Below are 27,701 nucleotides of genomic sequence, written 5' to 3' on the forward strand. Positions count from 1 at the left end.
ACGTTGGGTGTGCGATGGATGAGAAAGAAAATGTTTGGAGTGAGTTAGATGAAGTGGTGATGACTATACCCAAGGGTGAGAGACTGGTGATTGGAGCAGATTTCAATGGGCATGTTGGTGAAGGGAACAGAGGGGATGAGGAAGTGATGGGTAGGTATGGTGTTAAACAAAGGAATGCAGAAGGTCAGATGGTAGTGGATTTTGCGAAAAGGATGGACATGGCTGTGGTGAATACATATTTTAACAAGAGGGAGGAGCACAGGGTGACATACAAGAGTGGAGGAAGATGCACACAGGTGGATTATATCTTATGTAGAAGGGCCAGTCTGAAGGAGATAGGAGACTGTAAAGTGGTGACAGGGGAAAGTGTAGTTAGGCAGCATAGGATGGTGGTTTGTAGGATGACATTGGTGATCAAGAAGAGGAGGATGAGAGTGAGGGCAGCACCAAGGATCAAATGGTGAAAACTGAAAAAGGGTAATTGTGAGGTGATGTTCAGGGAAGAGTTAAGACAGGCACTAGGTGGCAGTGAAGAGTTACCGAATAGCTGGGTAACTACAGCAGAGCTAGTAAGAGAGATGGCTAGAAAGGTGCTTGGTGTGACATCTGGAAAGAGGAAGGAGGACAAGGAGACCTGGTGGTGGAATGAAGAAGTACAGAAAAGTATACAGAGAAAGAGGTTGGCAAAGAAGAAGTGGGATTTGTCAAAGAGATGAAGAAAGTAGACAAGAGTATAAAGAGATGAGGTACATGGCAAAGAGAGAGGTGGCGAAGGCTAAGGATAAGGCGTATGAAGAGTTGTATAAAAGGTTGAACGCTAAGGAGGGAGAAAAGGACCTGTACAGATTGGCTAGACAGAGGGACCAAGCTAGTAAAGATGTGCAGCAGGTAAGGGTGATAAAGGATAATGAGGGAAACCTACTCACAAGCAAGGAGTGTGTGTTGAGCAGATGGAAAAAGTACTTTGAGGGGTTGATGAATGAAGAGAATGAGAGGAAGAGAAGGTTGGATGATGTGCGGACAGTGAATCATGAAGTGCAGTGGATTAGCAAGTAGGAAGTAAGGATAGCTATGAAGAGGATGAAGAACGAAAAGGCTGTTGGTCCCGATGACATACCTGTGGAAGCATGGAGGTGTTTAAGTGAAATGTCAGTGGAGTTTTTAACTAGATTGTTTAATGAAATCTTGGAAAGTGAGAGGATGCCTGAGGAATGGAGAAAAAGTGTTTTGGTGCAAATTTTTAAGAATAAGGGTGATGTGCAGAGCTGTAGTAACTACAGAGGGATTAAACTGATCAGTCACAGCATGAAGTTATGGGAAAGAGTAGTGGAAGCTAGGTTAAGAAGGGAGGTGATTATTAGTGATCAGCAGTATGGTTTCATGCCAGGAAAGAGCACTACAGATGCAATGTTTGCTCTGAGAGTGTTGATGGAGAAGTACAGAGAAGGTCAGAAGGAGTTGCATTCTGTCTTTGTGGATTTGGAGAAAGCATATGACAGGGTGCCTAGAGAGGAGTTGTGGTATTGTATGAGGAAGTCGGGAGTGTCAGAGAAGTATGTAAGAGTGGTACAGGATATGCACGAGGGTAGTGTGACAGCGGTGAGGTCTGCAGTGGGAGTGACAGATGCGTTTAAGGTGGAGGTGGGATTACATCAAGTATCAGCTCTGAGCCCTTTCTTATTTGCAATGGTGATGGACAGGTTGACAGATGAGATCAGACAGGAGTCCCCGTGGACTATGATGTTTGCAGATGACATTGTGATCTGTAATGAGAGTAAGGAACAGGTGGAGGAGACCCTGGAGAGATGGAGATATGCTCTAGAGAGAAGAGGAATGAAGGTCAGCAGGACTAAGACAGAATATATGTGTGTGAATGAGAGGGAGGATAGAGGAATGGTGAGGATGCAGGGAGTACAGGTGGCGAAGGTGAATGAGTTTAAGTACTTGGGATCAACAGTTCAGAGTAATGGTGAGTGTGGAAGAGAGGTGAAGAAGAGAGTATGGGCAGGATGGAGTCAGTGGAGAAGAGTGTCAGGAATGATTTGTGACAGACGAGTACCAGTAAGAGTGAAGGGGAAGGTCTACAAGAGGGTAGTGAGACCAGCTATGTTATATGGGTTGGAGACAGTGGCAATGACAAAAAGGCAGGAGTCAGAGCTTGACGTGGCAGAGTTGAAGATGTTAAGATTTGCACTGGGTGTGACAAGGGTGGACAGGATTAGGAATAAGTATATTAGAGGGTCAGCCCAGGTTGGAAGGTTTGGAGACAAAGCCAGAGAAGCAAGATTACGTTGGTTTGACATGCTGAGGAGGGATCCAGAGTATATTGGGAAAAAGATGCTAAGGATGAAGCTGTCAGGTAACAGGAAAAGAGGAAGCCCTAAGATAAGGTTTATGGATGTGGTGAGAGAGGACATGCAGGTGGGTTGGTGTGACAGAGCAAGATGCAGAGGACAGGAAAAAATGGAAAAAGTTGATCTGCTGTGGCGACCCCTAACGGGAACAGCCGAAAGAAGAAGAAGAAGATGAAAACCAATGGTTCTGTATGTACATTACTATTTCTAAAACTAAGTGACTTGGAAATTATTTTATTACATCACAACAGATCTTAACTGATGTTGAAGAAAACTGTCATTGATATTTGCACTGTAGGTAATAATGTAATATAATATTTCTGTAAATCTCAATAAACACAAAAATAATTTCTTGTTGTCATGTGAAAACTCAAATTTGGATAAGCAAAAGTGCTCTTGTACCATATATGTAGGCTTACAGCTTCCAAATATGAAAACTTGTTTAAAGGAAAAGTACAAATCTGGGTTTATGAACATTTGATATAGAGTTGATACAAGGGATTTAAATACAGTTACTATTATTGTAAAGAAGACTGTACCAACAGCATTGCTGTTTGTAACTCGTTTCATTTACTGTACACAAGATGTTTATATTTGTTTGGCAGCTTTTTAACTTCATTTTTCAGTCAATGCTCTGGAATTTAAGTTTGTGCGCAGGCTGCTAGATGTGTGATATTCCACAGCTCAAACATGTTAAGGGTTAAAACTAAACTGCATTCTGCACTACTTTTTAGTTTCCATTTTTCTGTAACGGTAAAATTATACACTACAGAAAACAGACTAATAAATAAAACTGACAAATGTTTACCTTGCAGTAAAATCAGTCTCCATTGGCAGACATTGCTCAAGTATCCTTCCTGAATTGCAACATTTGTGTGAAACTGAAGGCATTTCCAAATGTAAACACTCAGAAGAGTGAACTTCGCACAACCGTGGACATGAGCAAGCTGAACGGCAGCACATTTCTTCAGCATGCCTGACATGACTTTCACTTGGTTTTGAAATAGGAAGGCTCTGTGACCGCTGCTTGACAACCTCCACATCTGATGTACAGTGGTCAACCCACCGAGGAGCATCAGTGTGTCCTTCACATGTCTGAAATGCTGCTGCAGAGCTGGAACAGCCCACTGTATTCAAGTTGTGTTGTGATCCTTGTCGCGCTCGATACTTTTCCCAGTTTGGAGGTGGAGGTCTAGGTGGAGGTGGACCTTTTTTTTTCCCTGCAGGCAACTGCACAGTCCTGTTTTCCTCTACCTTAGCCAATACAGGCTTTCTCTCATCTTGACTTCTGAACTTCTGTACAGCACAACCCAGATTGCTCTCAGAAAAGGCCCTACCTCGTAGTGGGGGCTGAACCATGTTTATCATGGAGTCATCATGAACTTCCCCATCAGTCCTACAAGGCCTGCTCCACTCAAAAGATGGGTCAGCTGCTGAGCGCGTTCTGTGATGAGTCCACTTCTTTTCAAAAGGTTCACAGCACTGCCGCATTGAGGTGCCTGCTGGGAAACTCATCTTGTAATGTGCCATGTCACTGTGGGAAAATAAAAAGAATTTCTGTAAAAGGTAATACTCAATACATCACTAATCACTTTCAGTAAACAGACCATCACCAGGAAGGGAAAGAAAAAAATAGTCACAAATTCAAAAGCATAAGGAAAGTGCAAGAAATAAACAAAGTTAATGCACTAAGTTCAGAATTTCCCAGTAATACATTTCTCTCATCTTTTCTGTTATAACTTAACTCCCTGACATCATAAAATAAAATACAATGGCAACTAAAACATTAACCACATATTAAATTTCTATATAATGCATGTTAATAAACCAAAATTATATTCTTTTACCCAGTATGAAAAATATCTGAAACCTCTGAATAAATGCAGTATTACTCTTTTAAGGTCTATATCACAGACCTTAGAACATCTGAAAGGAGAATAAGCAAATCTGACCATCAGCACTATGCCTTGCTGCACACTGTAGCACATAAGAAATTCTATGCAGTTTAGTAAATGCATGGTAAATACACATGTGGGGTTAAACCTGCAGATTCTAATCTTAGCTCAGTCAATGTATGCTTTACAAGTGACCAGAAAGACACCCCCTGGCACCCAGAACAATGTTCTATAAGTACATCTGTCATGAAAGGCGATACTATAAGCCCAGCTAGCTGGAAGTTTGTAAATATGTCATTTGTGACCATCAAAATGATTTATGTAGGATGCTTGTGTGACGCCCCTGCACTGACCCAGTAATCATGGAGTCTCAATCCTCACCACTGGCAACATGGAGGGACGTATACAATGGGAGATAAGTACACACACAGTAAAGTACAATTTCCGTTAAGAGCACACAGATTACAGTCAGTCTGGGACTGGCTTCTGCCTCTTTTTCCAGATCCCCAATAAGACTCCCCACTGGTACAGCTATAGGGTTAAGATCTCAGGCGAGTGGTCAAGCCAAAACTTCCAACACCCTCTCTCTCTAACCAATGCTTCATGTTCCTGCCCAAGTAGCTGACACACACACACACACACACACACACACACACACACACACACACACACACACTTACTTTGAGATTTGATTTACATACAAATGTACAGACACTCCTGGGGAAGGCTGGCACAGGTTTACTAGTTATGCCACCTTCTGCCCAGACTATAAGGTCGCTATCACTGCCACCAACCACTACTTATCAGCTACTCTATGGCCCTTACAAAGGGTGCCCAATCCTACTGTGTAATGTTACTATTATCCAAACGATAAGTGTGATCAAGAGCAAATCCTACTGTGTAATGTTATTATTATCCAAATGATGTGTGACCAAGAGCAAGGCTACTGGAGTGGCCTATACATTGTCACCAATTACATATGCAAGTACTCTCAGAGCTTAAATATCTCTAAACAAACCAGCCACAACTAAAAGGTTTAAATATATTTAATAATAAATAATAAAACAACAAAACAATACTCAAACACAGTGACTACAGAGTTCAGAATCACAGGAAATATTTTAAAACATTACAGAACAGTCTCAAATAAATACAGAAAACATTTAAACTAATTGTTACTATATTCCTATCTATATCTAAAATATACTATGCCCTAAATATCTTACTTACAGAGCAAGGCAAATGCAGATGATGGATGTTTCTAGGTCCAAGACAAGATACAAAATGCACAGTCTTTCTCAGAGAGTTCTTAAATTAATAATCAACATTACTGCTGGGTTAGGCTCGGATGACATCACTCTATCACATGACTTCAGTTTCCAGGCTAAACAGATACTTAGATTTAACACCTCTGTGTCAAACATACATATCTCTCAGAAGTGTGCAGCTGCTAGGAAGTCATAGCAATAAAACACTTTTACATTTGAAACCTAGTAATTATTTCTGTTTAAGACAATAGGAAAACCTCTAGCTCTAGACAATATGCTTACTGAGAGATAACACAATTGTAAAACACTTTACTTTTCAGCTTATTTTCTCGAAGTATTGCAAATTAACTCTGTATGTCCCAGCTTCTACTATTAAAATATACATTTGCACAGGTATATGGTTTATATAGATTTCTGTTCTTTTCCAGTAGGGTGCACTGTGGTTACACTCGAAGCTCAGTACACACACTTCTGCACCAGTAGTTTAATATACACATAGCATATACTTCTCTTACATCTCTATAAGACAAACATATGGATCATACTAATATTCACAAATGACACACTATTATCCACGAAATTCCAGATAGCTGAGCGGTCAGTGTCATATTTCTCCCCTCCACAAAAACTCAAGCTAGTTTTTCACGTGACCCTTGAGAAATGCTGCTTGAGAGGGTAAATATATCTGGGAATACCTTACCCCATTCCCTGTCTTCAGAGCCCATCTGCGTTGGCATTGCTAACCCCACTGCGGTGCTTCACTGTCATATCATATGCTTGCAACCCTAGGCCCCACCTTAGTAACTTGGCATTTTGCTGGCTGGCTCGATGTAGCCATGTTAAGTGAATGTGGTCTGTAACTACAGTGAATTTCCTTCCATACAGTTAAGGCTGACGTTTCTGCAGTGCCCACGCTATGGCTAGGCATTCCTTTTCTACAGCTGCATAGCATTCCTCCCTGGGTTGGAGCCTACAAATGAGATATACCACTGGGTGCTCTTCTCCCTTTGAAGAAACCTAAGTACAGTCCCCACCCCATGGTTTGAAGCATCCACCTGCACAACAAATTCTTTGCTGTAGTCTGGACTGGCTAACACAGAGGGTCCACTCAAAGCTCCTTTAAACGTCTGGAATGCCTGCTCACATGCTGGGGTCCACACTACCTTATCTGGCCTGTTTTTCCTTGTCAGGTCTGTGAGGGAAGCAGCTATGGTACTATAACTGGGGACGGACTTTCTGTAGTACCCTGTTGTCCCCAAGAATGCCCTCACCTGATTTTTGGTAATAGGGGCAGGCCATGCCTGAATGGCTTCTAGTTTGGCGGGTTCTGGCTTGATCCTACCACTCCCCACTCTATGTCCCAGGTAGAAGACCTGTGCCATACTCACCTGACATTTGCTGGGGTTAATGGTCAACCCTGCCCTCTGTAGTCCGCGCAGCACCTCCATGACATGCTGAAGGTGATCTTGCCAGGAATGGCTGTAGATAGCAATATCATCTAGTTAAACAAGGTCAAAATCTCCTGCTAGAATATGATCTACCAGCTTCTGGAAAGTCGTCGGGGCATTTTTCATCCCAAAGGGCATCTTCGTGAACTCAAACAAGCCAAAAGCAGCCACAAAGGCTGACATCTCTCTCTAGCACTGGGAGTCAAGGGCAGCTGCCAGTAAGCCTTGGTAAGATCAATGGTGGTAAGATACTTAGCCCCACCCAGCTGCTCTAGGGCTTCATCTGTCCTAGACAAGGGGTAAGCATTTGACTCTGTGTGATTATTTAATTTTCATTAGTCCACATAGAACCTGGTGCTACCATCCTTCTTTGGTACCAGCACCACTGGGGAGGCTCAGTGACTGCTGTACTCCTGAATTACCCCTAGTTCCAACATTTCCTGCATCTCCTCCCTCCGAGTCTGTTTGACTCTCACAGCACCCTATAAAGGGGCCTGTATCCACATGTTGCTGCACCAGGTGGATGCACCCTGTTTTCCCAGTGAACATGCTCCCAAACTCCTGTAACACTGCTCATATTTCTTGAACCTGGGTAGAGGATAGCTGCTGGGACATTGCTACCCCTTCCACTGATGTGTCAGTCCGATCGTCACTGAGGAGATCAGTCACCAGATCTCCCTCATACTCCTCTTGCAACACACTGCAAATACTTAGCACAACAGCCTCCCTATCATAGTAAGGTTTCATCATGTTAACATAGTACAGTTTATGCCACTGCCTCCTGTCTAGCAGTTCTATCATGTAGTTAACATCACTGACCTTCCTTGAAGGGTCCCTTCCCAAGCTGCCTGTAGCTTGTTGTGTCTGACAGGAATGATAGCCATTACCTGCTGCCCTACAGCACACTTTCTAGCTTGAGCATTCCTGTCATACAAGACCTTTTTCTGCTGTTGGGCTTCTGCCAGGTTCTCCTGGGCCAAGCCCATGAATTCCCTAAGCCTTGTCCTGAGGTTTAGGACATATGCCACAACAGACTCCTTGTGGGATTCACACTCACCCTGTCACTCATCCCAAATCAAACCTAGTGGTCCCCTAACCCTATGGCCATACAGCAACTCAAAGGGTGAAAAACCTGTGGATTCCTGGGGAACCTCTCTGTAAGCAAACAACAATAGGTCAGATATTTGTCCCAATCCCTCCTAAACTGGCTGCAATTGCCTGTACCATCTTCTGAGTGTAGAGTTTAACCTCTCAACAAGACCATTAGTCTGAGGATGGTAGGGGTTGTTGGTCTTTAGGTGCTTCACCCCACAGGGCTTCCACACACAAACCTGTGGGTCTGACTTGAAATTGGCACCTCTGTCAGTCAGTACTTCTTTTGGAAAACCTACCCTGCTGAATTTTTTTAACAAAGCATTTGCCACCTTTTCTGCCTCAATGGAGGAAAGAGCCACTGCTTCAGGGTATCTATTAGCATAATCTACTACCACTAGGATCTACTTTATCCCTATGGAACTTGGGGTATTCAGAGGCCCCTCAAAATCCATAGCTACCCTCTGGAATGGCTCCTCAATCACAGGCAAAGGCATCAAAGGAGCTTTCACCTTGTCCCCTGCCTTGCCTACCTTTTGGCACTGCTCACAGGTCCTGCAGTACCCTGTTACATCTGTAGAAATCCCAGGCCAATAAAGGTTCTGCATAATACATCTCTTTGTATGTTTTCTGCCCATATGACTTACAAAGGGAATATTCTGGGCTATGGCTAGAAGTGCCAGACGGTATGTTCTGGGCACTACCAACTGCTGTATTCTCTCAGCCTCTAGACCTCCCTCGGGGGTCCACTCACTATACAGTAAACCTTTGTCCCAGTACAGAGATTCCACCATTCCTTGAGAATTAGGTGCCTTACTAGCTACCTTCCTTAGGCCTTGTAATGTAGGGTCTGAGAACTGAGCCTGTCTCATCTTAGTAACCCTTCCCAGCTCCCCTTCTACAGGAAATCTGGTATTCTCAGACAACGGTGCCTCACTGTCAGCGTGGGTACTACTACTCACCTCTGCCCTTGAAGTCACTCTGTCCAAGGGAACATCAGTACCCATAAGCAGCTGTGGTTCACCTTCAATCTCATGGCTACAGAGTAGCTTCCTCCTTGAAGTAACCACCTCACCAGTCCTGGCTGTAAGTGTGCGGTCTGTCTGCGTCTCCCCCAGGCTAACAGACCCACATGCTTATCTCCAACCCTGAATGCATGTAACTGCATGCACACAGGGTACAGAATTATCAAAATCATTCCCTATCAGGACATCTGCAGGGATATCTTCACACACACCCACTTGCTTGCTTCCTTTTTCACCCTCTCAGTCAAGGTGAACCCTAGCCAAAGGTATCTGGAATGGGGTCCCTACTAAAGCTCTGACTGGAGGGGACTGCCCAAGCAAGTAGTGCTCCTCTGTAACCACTGCAGGTTTCACAATGGTTAGGTCAGAGGCTGTCTCTCTCTTAGCCATAGCCTCTTTCCCAACCCCTATGATAGGATATAACCTCTTGTGGTAGCTTGGTACCCTTGTTGTCGAGACAACTTACTACTGGCATTTTATCATTCTCACTTACTGGCTCTCCCACGTTTTGTTCACCAACTTGCCACCATGGACATATATATGCTACATAGCCCCAATATATATGCTACATGGCCCCAGTGGTTGCATTTAAAACATTTAACCCTTGGTCCTGGATGTGTTCCTGGACTACTGGATTCCCCTGCTACTGGTGAACTCTGTTGGGGCAGTCTGGGCTGCCCACCATGGGTTTCCTTAGACCTATGAGCAGCATTGGGTGCCCCTTTCCTGTGTAGTGATGCCCCGATTGTTAGGTATAGGTCTCCCTTCTTCCCCAACTCATCTGCAGTAGTGCATTGTCCATCAGCTAACCAGATTTTCATGTCCTCAGGCAAAGTGCTAAGGGCTTGCTCCCCTCAGCAAAAGGTCTGCCAGGCCTTCAAAAGTGGTGACCTGACATCCACTCACCCACCTATGAAAATAAGTGCTTAGTTCAGCAACATATTCACACACACTTTCATCTGCCTTGCATCTATGTTCGAAAAACGTTTTCCTATAAGCTTCAGGTGTTAACTTAAAGCATTCCAACAAACACATTTTGACTGTATTATAATTTAAACAGTTGGTATCAGACAGTTTAGAAATTGCAGTTACAGCTTTATCATGGAGTAAGAGGGCCAGGATCCATACCCAGAGCCTTTGGTCAACATTATACTGTTGACATACCCTCTCAAATATATGAATGAAACTATCAAAATTACCCCCCCCCCCGGTAAATTGTGGAAGAAATTCACTGACCTTTTTTGCTTCTGGGGTTTGGTTACTCCCTTCCCCATTACCTCCATGACTCTGGCGAAGAGTCACCATCTCTTTTCGTGCTGCCTCTGCCTCTCATCCTCCTCAGCCTGCAGACATTGCAGTTTTTCATTTTCCTCAGCCTCCAGATGTCTCAGTCTCTCTGGTGCTTCTATTTCTATACACTTGGCTTCCAACTCAAGTCTTCTTAACTCCAGATGGATTTTTAAGTCCTTTGTGGAAAGGTTGAGCTGTCCATTTTCTGAGAGTTGTGTATCTCCATAACCAGTCTGATTGTCCTCCTGGTTGCTATTCTGTGATACAGTTGTGACCAAAGCTGCAATCATGCCTGCCTTAGTCAAGTTTCCATACAACAGTCCTTTAGCCTAGCACATCTCAGCCAACTGGCTCCTTGTCAGCTTGCCATACTCCTCTGCTCACACACTTGCCTGCTCTCCCTGACTAACTAAGCTAACAAAAAAAATAAAACAATTATGATATGAACTCTCAATGTTCACTGAGTGGCTGATTGAGAGTACAAACACCTTCAGAGACCACTGTACACAGGCTATAGGAATTCAATATCCACACCACTACAAGCCAATTAATATGTGATGTGGCTAACTCACCACTATAACCCAATTAATACCTGGTGTGGGTATCCCACCACTGCCAAACAATTAATACGTGATACCCCTGCACTGGCCCAATAATCAAGGAGCCTCAATCCTCACCACTGGCAACAGTGAGGGACGAACACACTGGGAGGATGACAAGTACACACATAATAAAGTACAATTTCCCTTAAGAGCACACAGAGATCACAGTCAGACTGGGGCTGGTTTCTGCCTCTCTCTCCAGATCCCCACTAAGACTCCCCACTGGCAAAAGCCGTGGTGGTACAGCGGTAGCATTGTTGCCTCACAGCAAGAAGTTCTCCTGTTCGATTCTCGGCAGGAGTTCCTTCTGTGTGGAGTCTGCATGTCCTCCCCGAGGTCGAGTGGCCTCTGAAAGACATGCGTGAATGGGTGTACTTTCATTGATGGTTGGGCATCGGGCTGGCAACTCGGCACCATAAAAATCAACTGCCAATCATTAGCGGACCGGAGTTCCGCTGTAGCGACCCCTAACCGGGAAAAGCCGAAAAGACAAAACTGGCACAGCTATAGGGTACAGATCTCAGCTAAGTGGTCAAGCTAAAACCTCCAGCACCCTATCTGTCCAACCAGTGCTTAGTGTCCCTGCCCAAGTAGCTGACACACACACACACACACACACACACACACACACACACACACACACACACACACACACATTTTGAGATTTGATTTATATGCACACAGACACTCCTGGGGAAGGCTGGCACAGGTTTACTAACTATGCCCCCTTCTGCCCAGACTATAAGGTAGTTATCACTGCCACCAACCACTACTTATCAGCTACCTTTAGGCCCTTAAATATTATATATTAAGTATATTAATTACATATTAAATATATTGAATAATAAATTATAAAAGCATAACAATACTAAATATATTCATAGTGACATCACAGTTCAAAACCACAGGAAATATTTAAAACAACATTGCAGGACAGTCTCAAATTAAGTCCCAGTCTCAGAGCAAGGCCAGTGAGCTATTAACGAAAACCTGTTTTTTATGTATGTCCTGGGCTCTATCACCAGTACTGCTACAGAAGTGCACTCTCAAGGGGGGAAAAGGCAGAAATATAATGAGGAGAAAGACTAAACTAAACAGAACTTGCATAAGTTAACCCTTTGAGACTTATTTCCTACAAAACTGTAGTACACTGTGTCGGATAGAATGTATTGGATAAAAACATTTGTCACCTGAACAGAGGGTGGGATGACAGCAGAAGGACAAAATGTACTATTTGGCCCGAAAACAATACAACTGATAAAACAAAGTTTTGAAATTAGTCCTGCACACAACTGATGTGGAAAGGCACTCAGAGTTGATTCCTAAATGATCACCTAAACATGTCCTTACCTCCAACTAAATAATGTGAACAGCCTCACTGATCCAAATAAGATATATTAAAACATAGCAGGGACACAGAATGCAGCACTGCAAAAAAAAAAAAAAAAATCAAATACTTCGGCCCAGGGGAAAAAAAAAAACATCAGAGTCTGCATAACTAATAGGAAATACTGTAGGTGTGGAAGTAAACACTGCTACTCCACATTTTTCTCACAATTGTCAGCAAGTCCATGAGAGTCTGGAGCCAGGAAAGAAATACCACTGACTGCCTGCGTTAAAGACATCACTAGACCACAAAAAGTACAAAGGGTTGTTGCCAAACATAGGGAGCCTATAGCAAGAAAAATAGCCAGAGATCATGTGGAGGTATTAGGGACATTTCAGAAATTTTATTAACATTTGTATAAAGCAGAGACATGGAAATCAAAAAAGAGCACAAATAGAAATACTTCCAGAAGACATAATTATGCCAAGGTAGAGAAGGATCATGAACTAATAGTTAAGGTAGGACGAGACGAGATAAAAACGGTGACGGGTGATCAATCTGCAGGAAAGTCTCCACCGATGGTATTTCTATGGAAGTTTGTAAGTTAGGATGGAAGAAAGTGAAAAAGATCTGGAAGGTTTTGTTTAACAGTATTTAAAAAGCAGGGGAAGCCCCAATATATTTGGAAGAAAGCTATAGTGGCTGTTATAACTAAAGATGGTAAGGACTCATCAGACACCGGTTCATGCAGACCCATTTCAGTTCTTAAACAGTTCTTAAACCATGATTATAAACTGTTTATGCCTATGCTAACTAAAAGAATGGCAAAGGTGTTGCAAAAAGCCTGATAGACATGGATCAATGTGGTTTTGTGGAGGGGAGGCAAACATGTCACAATATAAACAGAACAATGATGATCCAGAGGGAACAGAATAAGAAAATACCGCTTGTTGTCGGTGGAGCTTGATGCAGACAAAGCATTCAACAGAGTAAACTAGGATTTTATAAGTAGGGCAATGGAAGCTTTTCCATTCCCTGACACAATAATAACGTTACTTAGGAGGATGCATAAGGGGTTGCATGCAAGAATTAAAGTAGGAGGTTCCTCTCTGATAAGTTGTGTCTGAACAGAGGAACCAAGAAGGGGTGTCCACTTTCTCCTTTATTTGCTTTATAATTAATTAGAGTCACTGGCAAAGAAATGACAGGACTCAGAAATTCAAGGATGTAATTGGCATGATAGTCAAGAAAAGTTGGCTACATTTGCAGATAATGTATTTATTTATTTTACATTTGTTGACCGGGCTAGTCTAACTGGATATATGTCCATTTTCAGTAGAGGCTTGGGAGAAAAGCTCCAAGCATTAGCAGTGACAAAGCGTACAATATATACCAATAGTAAAATGAGTTACAGTACGTTGTTTAAATTGAAGGTAAGTTAGATTTGTTCAGAGTCCTTTAGTAGGTTTAAGCTAAGATCAAATACAAAGAGCAAACATTTGAGAGATAAAAATAAAATAAAATATATATATTTTTTAGTACTAAGAAGGAAATCATTATTACAGGTAGGCAAAATAGAACAGTGGAGTAGAGAAGTATAAGAAGAGCAAGAAGGGGAATGAGATATCAGTCTGGGTTAGAGCAGGGACAAGGCCAGTGAGTTTTAAGATATTCCTTAAGATGCTTTTTATAAAGATGAGTGGAAGCAAGGGTGGAAAGTTCACTAGGAAGATGGTTTCAATATTTTGTGCAGGATAAATCCAGAAAAAGATGTCTTGGTACTGTGGAACATTTTCAGACCGTTACAAGTCCTTTAAGGATATAAAATGAATAACATTAAAACAAAGTATATAGCTGTAAATAATGTAACCACACATGAAGTGGTTCATCGAAACCCATATTTATGGGGACACAATAAAATGAAGTATTTAGCAGTCTGGATTAAAAAGGCTTCTGTTATGGCAGCTAAGGATATGAGGGAAGAGACTAAAAAAGAAGTTATGGTCTTATCATAATGTTTCATCTGTGTTGTTTATCTTCATTAACCTGTGGTTATTGGTTCTAACCCTAGGAACTGACCGGCTGCTTCACTTGCTAAAGATTCCAAGATCAAGCTCCTCCCCTCACCCATAATTCTCCACCCCTCCAGATTACCTCAGATTGACTTTGCAATAACAGCTGTCCTTGGAAAACAAAAAAAAAGAACAAAAAAGAACCAACATAGCCAGCAGAGAATAACAATAAGAACATCGGGAGCTCAGCATGGAATTGTGGTTCCTACGAACATATCCATCAGATCTCTAGAAGTCTTGGACTGGGGGAAGGAATGGGGGGGGGTTAATGAAGAATGAAGATAGACAATACAGGTGGAATGGTATGGCAAAAAGATAACTTCTTTATTTGATGTTGTCATCTTCATTCATTCATTAACCTGTGGGAGAGAGTTCCCAGCTGCAAAAACGGAGGGTGGCCCTTGTGACATCTAGATAATATCCCACTGAACTGCCACCAAACAATGTGATGTCTCCCACTATCCTTGGTAAGTAACTAAGGAGCTTCAGTCCTTACTACTGACTCCAATGTGAGACTGCCACTTAAACAGGAGTAATATTTCACAATTTCCTCCGAACAGTACAATAGGAAAACACACTATAACCTGGAAATGGACTGTATACTTCTGTCCACTCTTAATGTAGCTTCTTATTACACACTTCAGAGCAATTTGTCCCAGTTTAAAACCTCTGATACACTCACACTTATAAAAATTAAATCTCACATGTCCAAACATTTCTGGGAAAGCCTGACACAGATTTTCAGCTGTGTCCCTTCCCCAGAATAATATGGTAATGCTGCTGAGTATCTTCATGTCTTTCTAAAGGGGTGAAAATTTAATATTAAACCAAAAGGTCAAATGGCTTAAGTAGACAGGCTTTCAGAGTGGCCCTGGGAATTATCAAAGCAAGTATAAGCACTCTCAAATCACTAAAAAAACACACATTGTCCAGCCACAATGTAAGTTGTCAAAAATATTTAATAATGAGTAAAAATAGAAAACAGTAATTTCCAACAAACAAACAGAACTCAAACACTAGGAAAATGAAATCAGTACTGAAGGATAGAAATCCAACACTTACAAAAACTTTAATCTAACTGATTAAAGAACACTGTCTGTGATCTAAACTAAATTACTACAACAGAGCAAAGGCAGGCTTACAATTCTTGGTGGCTCCTTTTTGGGTATACACTACACAGTACATCTGTGAACAACTGACTGTCTTCAGCAGGCTCTTTTATAGACTAGCCTGTCAACTGTTCCAGTTCTAATTTTCATTTCACATTTTGAAAATCAACCAACAGCTGTTTTCTAAAAGTTCTTTCTTGTCTTTCAGCTTCTGACAGTAACACATAGCAACTGTCAACATTCCGATGACATCATCTGCTGATCAGCTGAATCAGTTTGCCTTTAGAATCTCTCTTCACAAACATGAGCAGTTAGAAATGCAAAAGGACACTGTTCACGTCTTTAAAACATTCTGTACAAACAGATTATAAATCCACATGTAAGAACTTATTTATAATATCATAGTTAGTTATGCTAGCATATAATGCACATGATAATTTGAAATTATAGAGAAAAACTTGGCCAGACATGCTAGCACAAATGACTGTGTCTAATTTCTTCACAGCCCTCATGGAAGGCTATTCCGGAGTACAGCAGAGTCAAAGGCACTTCTCCTGGAGATAATGTCTAACTTATAATGTGCAATAAAGGTATGAGGGTTTGATCAAGTACCTTGCTGCACAAATGCCCACAACAGATACCCTCAACCAAAAGGCTTGGGAAGTTGCCATAGATCTTGTGGAAAGAGCCTTAATATGTCAGGCACTGGAATGTTCTTGGAGGAATAAACAAAGGCAATACAGTCTTTCAACCATTTAGCAAAAAGTAGGCTTAGTAATGGGTTTACCTTTTGTAACGTCTGAAAAGGATATGAACAACTGATCAGACTGAAAGACTTCATTCTATCTAAACAAAAATGTAACTGTCTATGTATATCAACTGAATAAAGAGTATACTCCACCTTATTCTGAAACTTAGGGAAAAAAAACAGGAAGAATAATAGACTGATTGATATTACCTTCCCTAGTGATTTTACACAAAAAGGATGGATTGGTACAAAGGGTTAACCTATCTTTGTGAAATATCAAGCAAGGAAATTTGCAGGAAAGAGCTGGAAGCTCAGAGACACTTTCTGCTGAAGTAATAGATACCACGAACAATGTCTTCCAAAGAAAGAAATTTCAAATCTACTGTAGCTGCTGGTTCGAAAGGAGGGCAGACTAAAACTTGCAAAATTATGGTCAAGTCCCAAGGTGGAGTAGGGTCTTTTATAGGGGGACGGAGCAAAAAGGTGCCTCTAAGATAAGCTTTATGGAGTTTGGATGAACCCAGTGAGGAAGAATCTTGTCCAAAATAAAAACTGGAGACAGCTGCTAGCTGTACTTTAACAGTTGAGTAACTAGCTCTGTTACTGAAAAGAAGGGCCAGAAAATCTAAAACTATCGAGACAGGGGGTGTGAAAGGATCTACTTGTTTATGTTGTGTCAATATAAAAACCTTTTCCATTTGCTCTTAGAGACTTTTCTGGTTGAGGATTTATGGGCCAAGATCAATATTTTTTGAATGGGGGAGGAGAGCCTGGGGTGTTTAGCCATCACTGGAATTGCAGAAACCATGTGGTTAGTTTCAGTCCCCTAATTTCCGGGTTAGGGTGCACTGATGGGTGAGAAAGTAGATCTGGAGTTGGGTCCAGTGTCACCAGTGGAATGTTGGATTTTCCCAGAATGTGCATTGCCACCAGAAAGCGGTTGGTAGAGATCGTCCATTTCCCCACTCTCATAGCTTCTCGACATAGGGGGTAAGATCTGGTCTCCCTCTGTTTGTTGATGTATCAGACCACTGAAATACTGTCCATTTGAATAGAAATAGTTCCTACAGGAAGAAAACTGTGCAGCTCTTGCAACGCCAGAAGAACCACTTTCATCTTTAGTACACTGATATGCAATTTTATCTTCAGGGGTGTCCATGTGCCTTGGACGGTTCAACCCAGATAATACTATCCCCACCCCATCTGGGAGGCATCCGTGGTCAACATGGCACTTGCAGGAGGAAAAACAAAAGGGATGACTGCGAATAACATCTGTGGAGTGAATACTTTGCAAATCCAAGAAAGTTTGATGGGAAAGCTTAAGGGATTCCTGTATAGCGACCACTAGACTGTTAAAGTCCACTGTAGAATTCTCATATGAAATCGAAAAGTGGGCAACAGAGTTACCATGGCTGCCATGGAACCCAGAGCTCTGAGAACTAAACTGGCTGGAGGTTTCAAAATGGCCAAGATTTGTTTGATGTGAAATCTTAAATTTGCTACCCTGTCCATTGTCAGATAAGCAGAATAAACTCTTGTGTCCAGCTGTGCTCCAATGAAATCTATCACTTGAACCAGTTCCAACTGGGATTTGGGCAGGTTGATTGTCAGTCCAAGAGCTAGAGCCAGTTTGAGGAGATAATCCTTGGTCTGTAACAGTCAATGCCTGGTTGAATCAATTAGGAGCTAGTCGTCGAGATAGGGAAATATCTGGTATCCTTGCAACCAGAGATACGCTGCCACCACTTTCAGTCATTTGTTGAACATCCTGGGGGCTCTGGTGAGACCAAATGGGAGTGATCTGAACTGGAAATGAGTGTATCCCCAGCTTGAACGGAAGGTACTGTCTGCAGTGTCTTTCTATTTTTATGATCAAATCTACAGAGCAAATCCAGTCATTCATCCTCAACAGGGGTAGGATGGACTGAACCATGACCATCCTGAATTTCGTGTTCTTTTACGTATTTGTTCAGAGATGTCAGATCTAGAATTGGTCTCAGGTCCCCCATCTTTTTAGGTACCAAAAATAATCTGGAATAGACACACAATCCGACTTGATCGGGAGGGACCTCCTGGATAACTTTTTTTTGCAGCAATTTTGCTATTTCTACAGTTGTGTCCTCCCTCTAATTGAGTGGAACATCAGAAAGGTGATTCCTTGGATTTGTTTCTTCTAAAAAGGGAATGAAGTATCCTCTGGATATGATCCTTATCAGCCACTGGTCATTTGTGATGGCTTCCCAGGCTGCAGGGTGCAAGAAAAAGTGCCCCCCAACTGTCTCTACAGGAAGGCAGTTAGGCAACTATTCAGAAGCACTAGAGAGGGTTGTACAAGAAGGGTTTCCGAGACCCTTGATTTTGCAGGCCCCCTATGCTGCATGGGTGGCGTCCACCACTCAACTTATTTCTCCCTCTGCCTCTGGGGAGATAATCTCCTGGTGAATCCTGAAAGGAAGCTTGAGATGAAAAAGTACCTTAGTGGAATAGAAAAACAGATTCCGATGGCAGACATCTTCCCATCTTACTCGCTGTAGGAGAGTGTGTTTCAATTCGTGAGTCCAAACAAGGTTGATCATTCAAAAGGCACATTGATGAAAGATGCCTTGAAGGGCTCAGCAAAGTCACACAGCCTCATCCAAGCATGACGCCTTATGGCAATGCTGGAACTGGCCGCCCTTGAGGTACCCTCTGCCACATGGGATATAAGCCTTGTGGACACATTAGCCATTGATTGAAGGGTGGCCAGTCTGGAGGACTTGACCAGGTCTCTCTGTAGTCTTGTGAAGTGAGATAAACAGTTTAATGCCCTCAGAGTAAACATAGAGGAGGCATAAACTATTTTGCCAAATCTGTCTAAAGGCCATGATTCTCTACTTGGGGGATGGACAGAGGAACTTTCTTGGGCTAGCTCCTTTTTGGTGGCTGCTGCAACAACCATGGTATCTATGGGGATACCCTTGGTCCATTAGGTCTTGTCCTGAGGAGCACTTAAGATATTACCTGCACGTTTTGGCATGGGTGCTACCATATCTGGTTCCTTCCATGCCCTAGAAGACACCAACTCAATAAGTAGGTCAGTGGGAGGGGGGGACACCAAGTATGTAGATGGGCCGGACTCTAAAGCCTCCAACAGCACTGATTCCTCCGGAGAAGGATTTTGGGCAGACCAACCACCTCTTTGACAGAGAATTTTTAAAATGTCTCCAAAGGAGATCTCTTCTGGTGGAGATCTTGACTTCCTCGAAACCAGTGCCAGTGGTCAGATATTCCTCAGGGGAATCAATGTGCCTCCTCTTGCACTGTCTCTTCTGAGGAAGTTCCTTAGTAGGATGTTCCGGGGAGGTTTTGGAAGAATCCTAGGGTTCCACAGATGGAAGTGTATGGAGACTTTTGGGATCTAGTTGTCCACGTGGCCAACTAGACAATCTAAACGGGGTGGGGATAGGTTCCAAAGACATGAGAGGCACGGGTCTCCTGGAATGGGAGAGGGCTCTCTCCACCACCTTGAAAGCTGAAGGGCTCCAAGCCCTTGGAAGCATCCCCTCTGGAGCCAAACTAATGGAATAGACACCTCTTGAAGCCCCCCGAGCCCCCCATTCATAAGAGGGAGTCAGAGCTGATCTATCGAACACTGAAGCTCAGAGAGGAAGCAACTACTCTGAAAACTTCAGAGTGATAGTCAACCCCCTCGAACCAACATTGAGGCTATGGCTCTGAGTTGCAGTCGGAGCAGAGTGCCAGAGAAATGGTTGCGGGTGAAGATGAGATCATTATTGGCCCAAACACCTTGGTGCCCGGGAACAATGGAACCGAAGATTCCAAAACCAACGTCAGGATCAGAGAAGGAGCCACGGGGCAGAAAGGGGATAGCCTCATGGATCCAGAAGGGGATGGAGTGGACAAAACCCAATCTGAATCTTGACAAATTGCCTTATTAGTCTACCCATGTTTTTCTCAGAGAGATTTTGAGAAGATTTGAAGGATGTGGAAGAGGGAGGCCTGGAAGATTTTCTTGGAAAATGAGATTTCCGAGAAAAGGTGGTCGGCCCTGAGCCAGAAGTCAAGGTATGAGGAGACATCTGGCCCAATCCGCTTGGCCCTAAGGAAGCAGATGAGGCACAGACAAAAGGAACAGCAGATGGAATAGAAGAGACTGATGCTGATGGGGTCGCCTCCAAGTACTTTGGTGTCTTTTTTGGCGGTTCTGAAGAGGACTTCATGGGGAAGTGTTTCCTGCTCTCTCAGGCCTTTTTAGATGACTTGGAGGGGGGTTGAAACCCTGATGTTGAAGGGACAGCAGAGGAAGGGGAAGGAGGGAGCAAACCTTTCAAAATAAGTTAACTTCTCCTATCTGCCAGGGCCCTAGGTAGAAGACTTTTACAAATACTGCACTCACTGTCCAGATGTGCACGCCTGAGACAATAAACATACTCCCTGTGGACATCAGACAACAGGCTCTTGTGCCCACAGGAATTGCATTTCTTGAAACTTCTTTCTGATTGGCCATGGCTAGAGAGAGAGAAATTACTTATTTATTTATTTGTTTTTAATTAGAAAGAAGAGAAAGAAGGAAGGAACTTTAATGTGAGAAAACCCAGTTAACTGGAAAAAAAAAAAAAAAAAAAAGTTATCCTACAAAAATTTTTAAACTACAAGAAAAGAAAAGGGGAGGAAGACAAAGAAGACAAAAAAATATATAACAATCACACTCACAAAGCACCAAAAGGGCGGCCATAGTGGCGCAGCGGTTAGCATTTCTGCCTCACAGCAAGAGGTTCTCCGGTTCAATTCTCGGCTGGGGTGCCTTCTGTGTGGAGTCTGCATGTCCTCCCTGTGGTCGTGTGGGTTTCCTCTGGGTGCTCCGGTTTCCTCCCACATCCCAAAGACATGCAGTAGGTGGATTGGACACTCTAAAATGTCTGTGTGTGTCTGTGTGTGTGTGTGTGTGTGTGTGTGTGTGTGTGTGTGTGTGTGTGTGTGTGTGTCTTCTGTGGAAGGTTGGGCACCAGGCTGGCAACTCAACACTGTAAAACTTCACTGCCAATCATGAGCGGACAGATGATCCACTGTGGCAACCCCTAACCGGGAAAAGCCGAAAGAAGAAGAAGACTCAAAAAGCACCAAAAACACTGCCAAACCCAAGGAGGAGCTCAGGAGCACAGGAACCTCGCTGTTATTCTGACAAGAGGTAAATGAGATCTGAGGTAATCTGGATTGGTGGAGAATTATGGGTAGGGGGAGGAGCTTGAGCTTGGAATCTTTAGCTAGTGAAGCGGCTGGTCAGTTCCTAGGGTTGGAACTGAAACCCGCAGGTTAATGAAGAATGAAGATGACAACATCAGATCAAAAGATAATACAATAACTGAGGAGGTCTTGTTTACGGATATGGATAATAAGATACATGTAGTGTAACTATTTTTAGTTCCTTTAGTTTTATATACAGGTCAGGCATATTTTTTATCAACCAGAGAAGAAGTTGTGGAAAATAACTAATAAAGAGTTGAAGGAATTTATCTGGGAGAGGAAAAGGGCAAAGGTTAAGTCAGATAAGTTGATCCTTCCAATAGAGCAAGGTGGTTTAGAACTGCCTGACATGAAGGGATATTTTACAGCTACACAATTAAGGCACATATACATAACAAGCAGAAAGTTTGAGTGGAAAGGGACGATGATGAAATGGGGGAAATTCAAGAAATAAGGAGACAGTGTGACTTTGGGTGCTGATCATTAAGGAGAATAACAACCATATGGAATATTATATTCATAAAGTAGCAGAAAGTATTCTAAGAACTAAGACAAAGTGAGAATGGAGAAAAGAGACTTTGCCGATAGAGATTACTGCAATTAGGGTTACAGACAATAGGGGGCTGGAAATTACAGGACAAAAACTGGCAAAAGAATGACGGTACTGGGAACAAATAACTAGAGACGGAAAGGTAACAGAACAGAATGAGGCCAAGAAGACATTTGGACTACCAGCAAGAGATTGCCATGCCTACCAGGGATGGACACCAGAGTATCAGCAAAGAGAAAGGGACAGGGAAGTCCTAAGTGAAAGACCTGCACTGGTACAGTTTTTAGTTGAATGAATCTAGAACAGCAACTGCAGTTAAAAAAGTGATAATTAGCAAGGCATGCAAAATACTGCAAGATAACTGTAAGAATCAGAGGTGATTATAAAAGAGTGGGAAGAGAGATTGGATAAGCAATTAAAAGGGACCAAAGGGCAGGCATATGTATGCCTCCAAAGTATGCAAAGTCTACAAAGTTTAGGATTTTTGCTTGGAAATGTTCACATAGCTATTTTTATCCCCTAGGCAGACTCAAAAGAATTCTTCTTCAGGTAAACAGCAAAAGTTGGAGATGTGACGGGGAAGAAAGAGTTAACTGGAAGGACATGTTTTAGAAGTGTAATAAATTGGCAGATTTAAACAATTCACTACAGGGTACTCTGCCAGAAATACTGGGTGAAAACATGGATGTAAAACTAAGGAAATGATTCTTTCCAGCTGAGATACAGGATCTAAAGTGTCTAGACATAGTAAGGCCTTGTAAAGTTTAATTCTAGTGGCTGCCAAAATGCAATTACTAGAAAATGGAAATCAGAGTCTACACCAACTGTATTTGAAGTACTGAAGAGTGTAACAGAGACCAAAGAATCTGAAGCAGAGTCTTTAGAAAATGGTAGGAACACGTTAAATATAAATGGAAATTGTGGGAACGATATGTGCAGAGTAATGACTTGGAGCAGGAGGAGTGAAGTTTAAAGGAAGGCAGAAACTCAGCAGTTTATGTAATGCTGGACTGACGGTTATACAAAACGTGTGATGTATGCAATTTGTAACTGGGAACATATTAATATGCAAAACGAAAATATTACACAAACTAAGATAAAATAAACACCGGTAGTCCAAAATAATAAAGAAAGGCAAAATTTAATGTAATGTTAAGCGCTTTTCATCTACTTAAAATAATTAACTTCATCAGACATAAATACATTCCAAACAACTCTTTAAATAGGTTAAACATTGGCGCGAAATTCAAATGAGCAATGATGTCATCAGCAAAAAAATTTAAAGCTAAACTGTTATAATAACATATTAAAATTATAAATATATGAGAAATATATACATATATATATATATATATATATATATATATATATATATGAAAATACATAAAAATGAATTATATTTGATACTATCTATTAAGTGCTTTTAATTTTAAAATACTGCTTATACAACAAAAGTCATTCAAACCTGGCCAAGCATATGAATATAGGGTTTACTGCCAAGTAAGCTCAGCTTTTTCCAATAACAATTCCCATGGGCCACCTCTATCATTAATAACTGCTGTAAAACAAAACTTAAAATCATGACTACTGAATTCATGCACATGTTTTGCTAGTGCATTATTAATAGCGTTCTATTTTAATTGCATAAACATGCTCATAAATTCTTTCTTTTAATATTCTGGTGGTTTTACCTATATAAAATGCTGGGCATGACTGGCATAATGCTACATAAACCACCACTTAGTAATGCACTAGCAAAACGTGCATGAATTCAGTAGTCATGACTTTAAGTGTTGTGTATTTAAGCCTGATGAAGTTTACTATTAAGTAGATGAAAAGCGCTAAACATTACATTAAATTTTGCCTTTCTTTATTATTTTCGGACTACCAGTGTTTATTTTAACATATTAATATGGTTCGTTTTCTTTTCTATAAGTGTATGCTGTCTATGTCATAAATGACAATTTAATAAAGGTGTTAAAGACACAGCTAGATTCTTACTAGTGCACAAAGTGAGGCAAAGAACAGTGTGTGTTCCTATTTACACTTTTGTGAACAACCAAATGCATCTTAGGAGAAGATCGAAGGACAACAGGCAGCAAGGCTAGTGTCTACTAGATTGTCCACAAGGACAGCAGGCAATGTGGCTAGTGCCTACTAGACTGCCCACAAGGACAGCAGGCAGTGTGGGTAGAGCCTACTAGACTGCCCACAAGGACACAGGCAGTGTAGCTAGTATCTACCAGACTGACTACTCAGCTCTGGTACCATCCTCCCATTGTTTACCAGGACCTGCCTTAACCTCCCCTGACCCATATCCGGGGCCAGGGAGGGGATAGAGTATGGTGCAACATCATATTGTTACTGGGCAGTGGGCCCTAACCTCCTCCTTACCCCTCAGTAGCATTGTGAGCTCTGTAACTATTACATACAAGAGGTGCTGTATGCACCTAACAAAGAGGTACACAGGTATACTGCAGGTATACTGCTTACAGCGCAGAGCTTGTCCAATTCTTAGTGCTGCTTCTGCAATGAACCTAGGCAGTAACCCCCCCAACCCCCAGGATGGGAAGGCTGGCATCAACCACGCACTACTATCCCACCATCTAGTTCCCCAAAATCCGCATGCTTCTGGTTGAACCTAGGTCATCTTGGGAGCAGTAAGGGCTTCATTCACTGTGCCATGGGGCCAGAGAAGCATTGGTACCTCTGAAGTTCAGTACAATCAGCTACTTCTAAAGTCACTGTACCTTGTGAAATCACGAACTACCAAAATGTCATAGCTGTGTTTTGGAAGAAAATGTAATGATTTAATTAGCAAGCTAGAATTTTATTTTGGGGGCCAACATTATCATTATGACCTGGGCAGGATTGGGTTACTGCAGAGAATGGACAGAAATTCTAAGTACTCATTATGTACTTTGGTACCAGTGAAAGTTAAACATTTTAAACAGCTTGGGTTCTCCCTCTTAATTAAAAACAATATTAGTACTCTACATAACTCGGGTCTCTCTACAATTAAGAATGATATCAACATTACAAATAGCTTGGGTCTCCTTACAATTAAAAATAATATCAGTGTTTCAAACAGCTTGGATTGCAGTACAATTAAAATAATATCAACTTCTGATATCATGAGTATTTCTGACATGAAGCTGTGCTCCTAAAATGCTAAGCACAGCACTATGGCAATAGCTCTGAAGTGGTCACTAGAGGGCATTATGCATCTGCAAGTGAGGGAAGAGAAACTATTTCTCAGTCATGTCACAGTCCCCCATCTAACCTTGCACCCCAAAATGCTGTTGATCACTCAGGCAGTATCCTGTACTCTAGATTCCTTGTTGGGGAGGCCTATCATATGTTGTGAAAACCTGAAACAGTAGTTACTATGGACTTTATGAGGGAAAGGGGGTAGACTTGATGTTTGTTCACTATTATCACCCATTAGCTGTATCCCTTTTCCTTAATGTAAAGGCATATAAATCACCCTCTACACTGTAATCCAAGGTGGCCTCACACAAGTCTGCTCCACAGATTCTGACCCAAACCTACATTTTCTTTCAAACCACAGTAGGATACATTTTGTAAAACAGTTTTTTCAATTACTTCTGAACTTCTTCTTTCGGCTTTTCCCGGTTAGGGGTCACCACAACGGATCATCTGTCCGCTCATGATTGGCAGTGGAGTTTTACAGTGTAGAGTTGCCAGCCTGGCGCCCAACTTTCCACAGAAGGCACACACACGCACACTCACACCTAGGGCAAATTTAGAGCGTCCAATCCACCTACTGCATGTCTTTGGGATATGGGAGGAAACCAGAGCACCTGGGGGAAACCCACGCGGCCACAGGGAGGACATGCAGACTCCGCACAGAAGGCACCCCAGCCGAGAATCGAACCGGAGAACCTCTTGCTGTGAGGCGGCAACGCTAACGCTGCTGTTCCTCTCAAATGAAGTAAGTTAACCCATTTTAATTGATTATGCTGACACTCTGTACTGATTATTACTGCTTTATCCTATGCAGGGTCATATGGGAGTCACAGTCACCTATCCTGGAGAACACAAACACACACACACACACACACACACACACACACACACACACACACACACACACACACACACACACACACACACTTTCTTCTCTTGTAATTGAGTGGACTGTCTACTGCAATTTCAAAGACTGTAAAAAACTACATGAGGCCTGTCCTCATTCAGTTTTATAAAACAGATAAAAATGGGTACAGATATGCAGTATAAATACAAGGCTGCTACCATATTAAAGTACATCTGCACAAAAACATACTTCGGATATAATCAAACTTACTACCAAATAATTTAATGATCCAGTTAGTCTGTTCTTTGTTTACTGAAACAGATTAGTTTAGGAATAGCCTTTATTTAACTGTATTTGCTAACCAGGTAAACCCACTACATACAAATTCTGGTTTCTGGGGTGACCCATGAGCACTGTTCTAAGTGACTTGCTCAGGGAAATACAGCTTGTAAGTGGAGATAGAGGGAATCAAACCAGGAATGCTGACTAAAGCTCATTAGGTGACAGAAACACTAACATTCTGCTCTAACATGTCTTAAGTACACAGTCAAATGTCTGCACTGCTTTGATCTACTGCAGAGTGAGTCATATGATTTTCCTCTTTCTCAGTAGCCTGTTAGTCCTTGGAAAACAGAGGGTTTGAGTCTAAAATTCCCAGTCTTTTGACCCAACAACTACATGTAATGTAAATCTTTCTGACATCTGTCTCTATCAACACAAAATATACAGCCCTCCAAACTTTACCACTGCAGCATCAGTACCAGCATCAATGGTGATTCACACAAAAGTCTTACCCGGGAACACAAGTTTCATTTCCACTTTGACGTTTATCTTCAAGTTACCAGTTCAGTAAAATAAGCTGCAAATGAGAAGTTTTACTTCTTTTTTCCAAGGCATACAAAACCTATACAAAATTCTTACAACTCCTACCTCTCAGGCCTGACAAACGTCCTGTTTATATTCGCCTCTTCCCAGTCATTCATTGGAATTTCCTGCATGAAAGAAGAAAAAGTAAGTCTTTGTGAGAAAAAGAATAACAAGTTGTTTTTTTTTTCATGGTCTGTGCCTACTTGACTCATGTGCCCTACTCCATAGATTCTAACACAGTTCTTCACCCCCCCCCCCCAACTAAATATCAAAAAAGTACCTGGGCCTCACCCCACAGAACACATTTATTATACTAACACAAACATATGCACATATTTGAAATAACCAGTATTTATCTTAGTAACACACAACACTGTTTCCAACTCTGAGAAACACACTCCGTCATAAAATTCCTACTTGCCTGTAGACTTTTACTAAAGCTATTTAACCATCTTTCACTGTTCATCTTTCTTTCACCCCCCCCCCCCATTTTCCCTTCCTCTTACATTGTACAAATAATGGCAGCCTGAACACATTGTAACAAGTGTAGCAAGTAGCATTTTTTAAGGTTGCTAAGATGTAAAATCAAGTAATTCATTATGTTCCACATGGACAGTACAATAGGTAAACCTAGTACAAAGTTTACTGTTATAGTTTTCTCTGGATCGTGTCTAAAACTGGGGTATAGCCTTTATTTTCCGTGAACCAGTCAACATTATAAATAAATAGTACAGCATTTCTTTTACTTTTAAC

General features: G+C 41.9%; 1 protein-coding gene across 3 annotated transcripts in view; it reads right to left on the reverse strand.

Moving 5' to 3' along the window:
* Positions 1-27,701, reverse strand: part of SHROOM4 (shroom family member 4) — a 1,399,869-nt gene that overhangs the window by 98,743 nt on the left and 1,273,425 nt on the right. For all 3 annotated transcript variants that reach the window (XM_044057534.1, XM_044057535.1, XM_044057537.1), the window contains 2 exons: positions 27,012-27,073; positions 3,163-3,888 (listed from right to left, as the gene is read on the reverse strand). In XM_044057534.1, coding sequence (XP_043913469.1) covers positions 3,163-3,888; positions 27,012-27,073 — 788 coding nt within the window. The remainder of the gene's footprint in view (positions 1-3,162; positions 3,889-27,011; positions 27,074-27,701) is intronic.

The sequence above is a fragment of the Protopterus annectens genome, chromosome 15.part0, assembly GCF_019279795.1.
Source record: "Protopterus annectens isolate FY-2018-M chromosome 15.part0, PAN1.0, whole genome shotgun sequence".
NCBI classification, from domain to species: Eukaryota; Metazoa; Chordata; order Ceratodontiformes; family Protopteridae; genus Protopterus; species Protopterus annectens.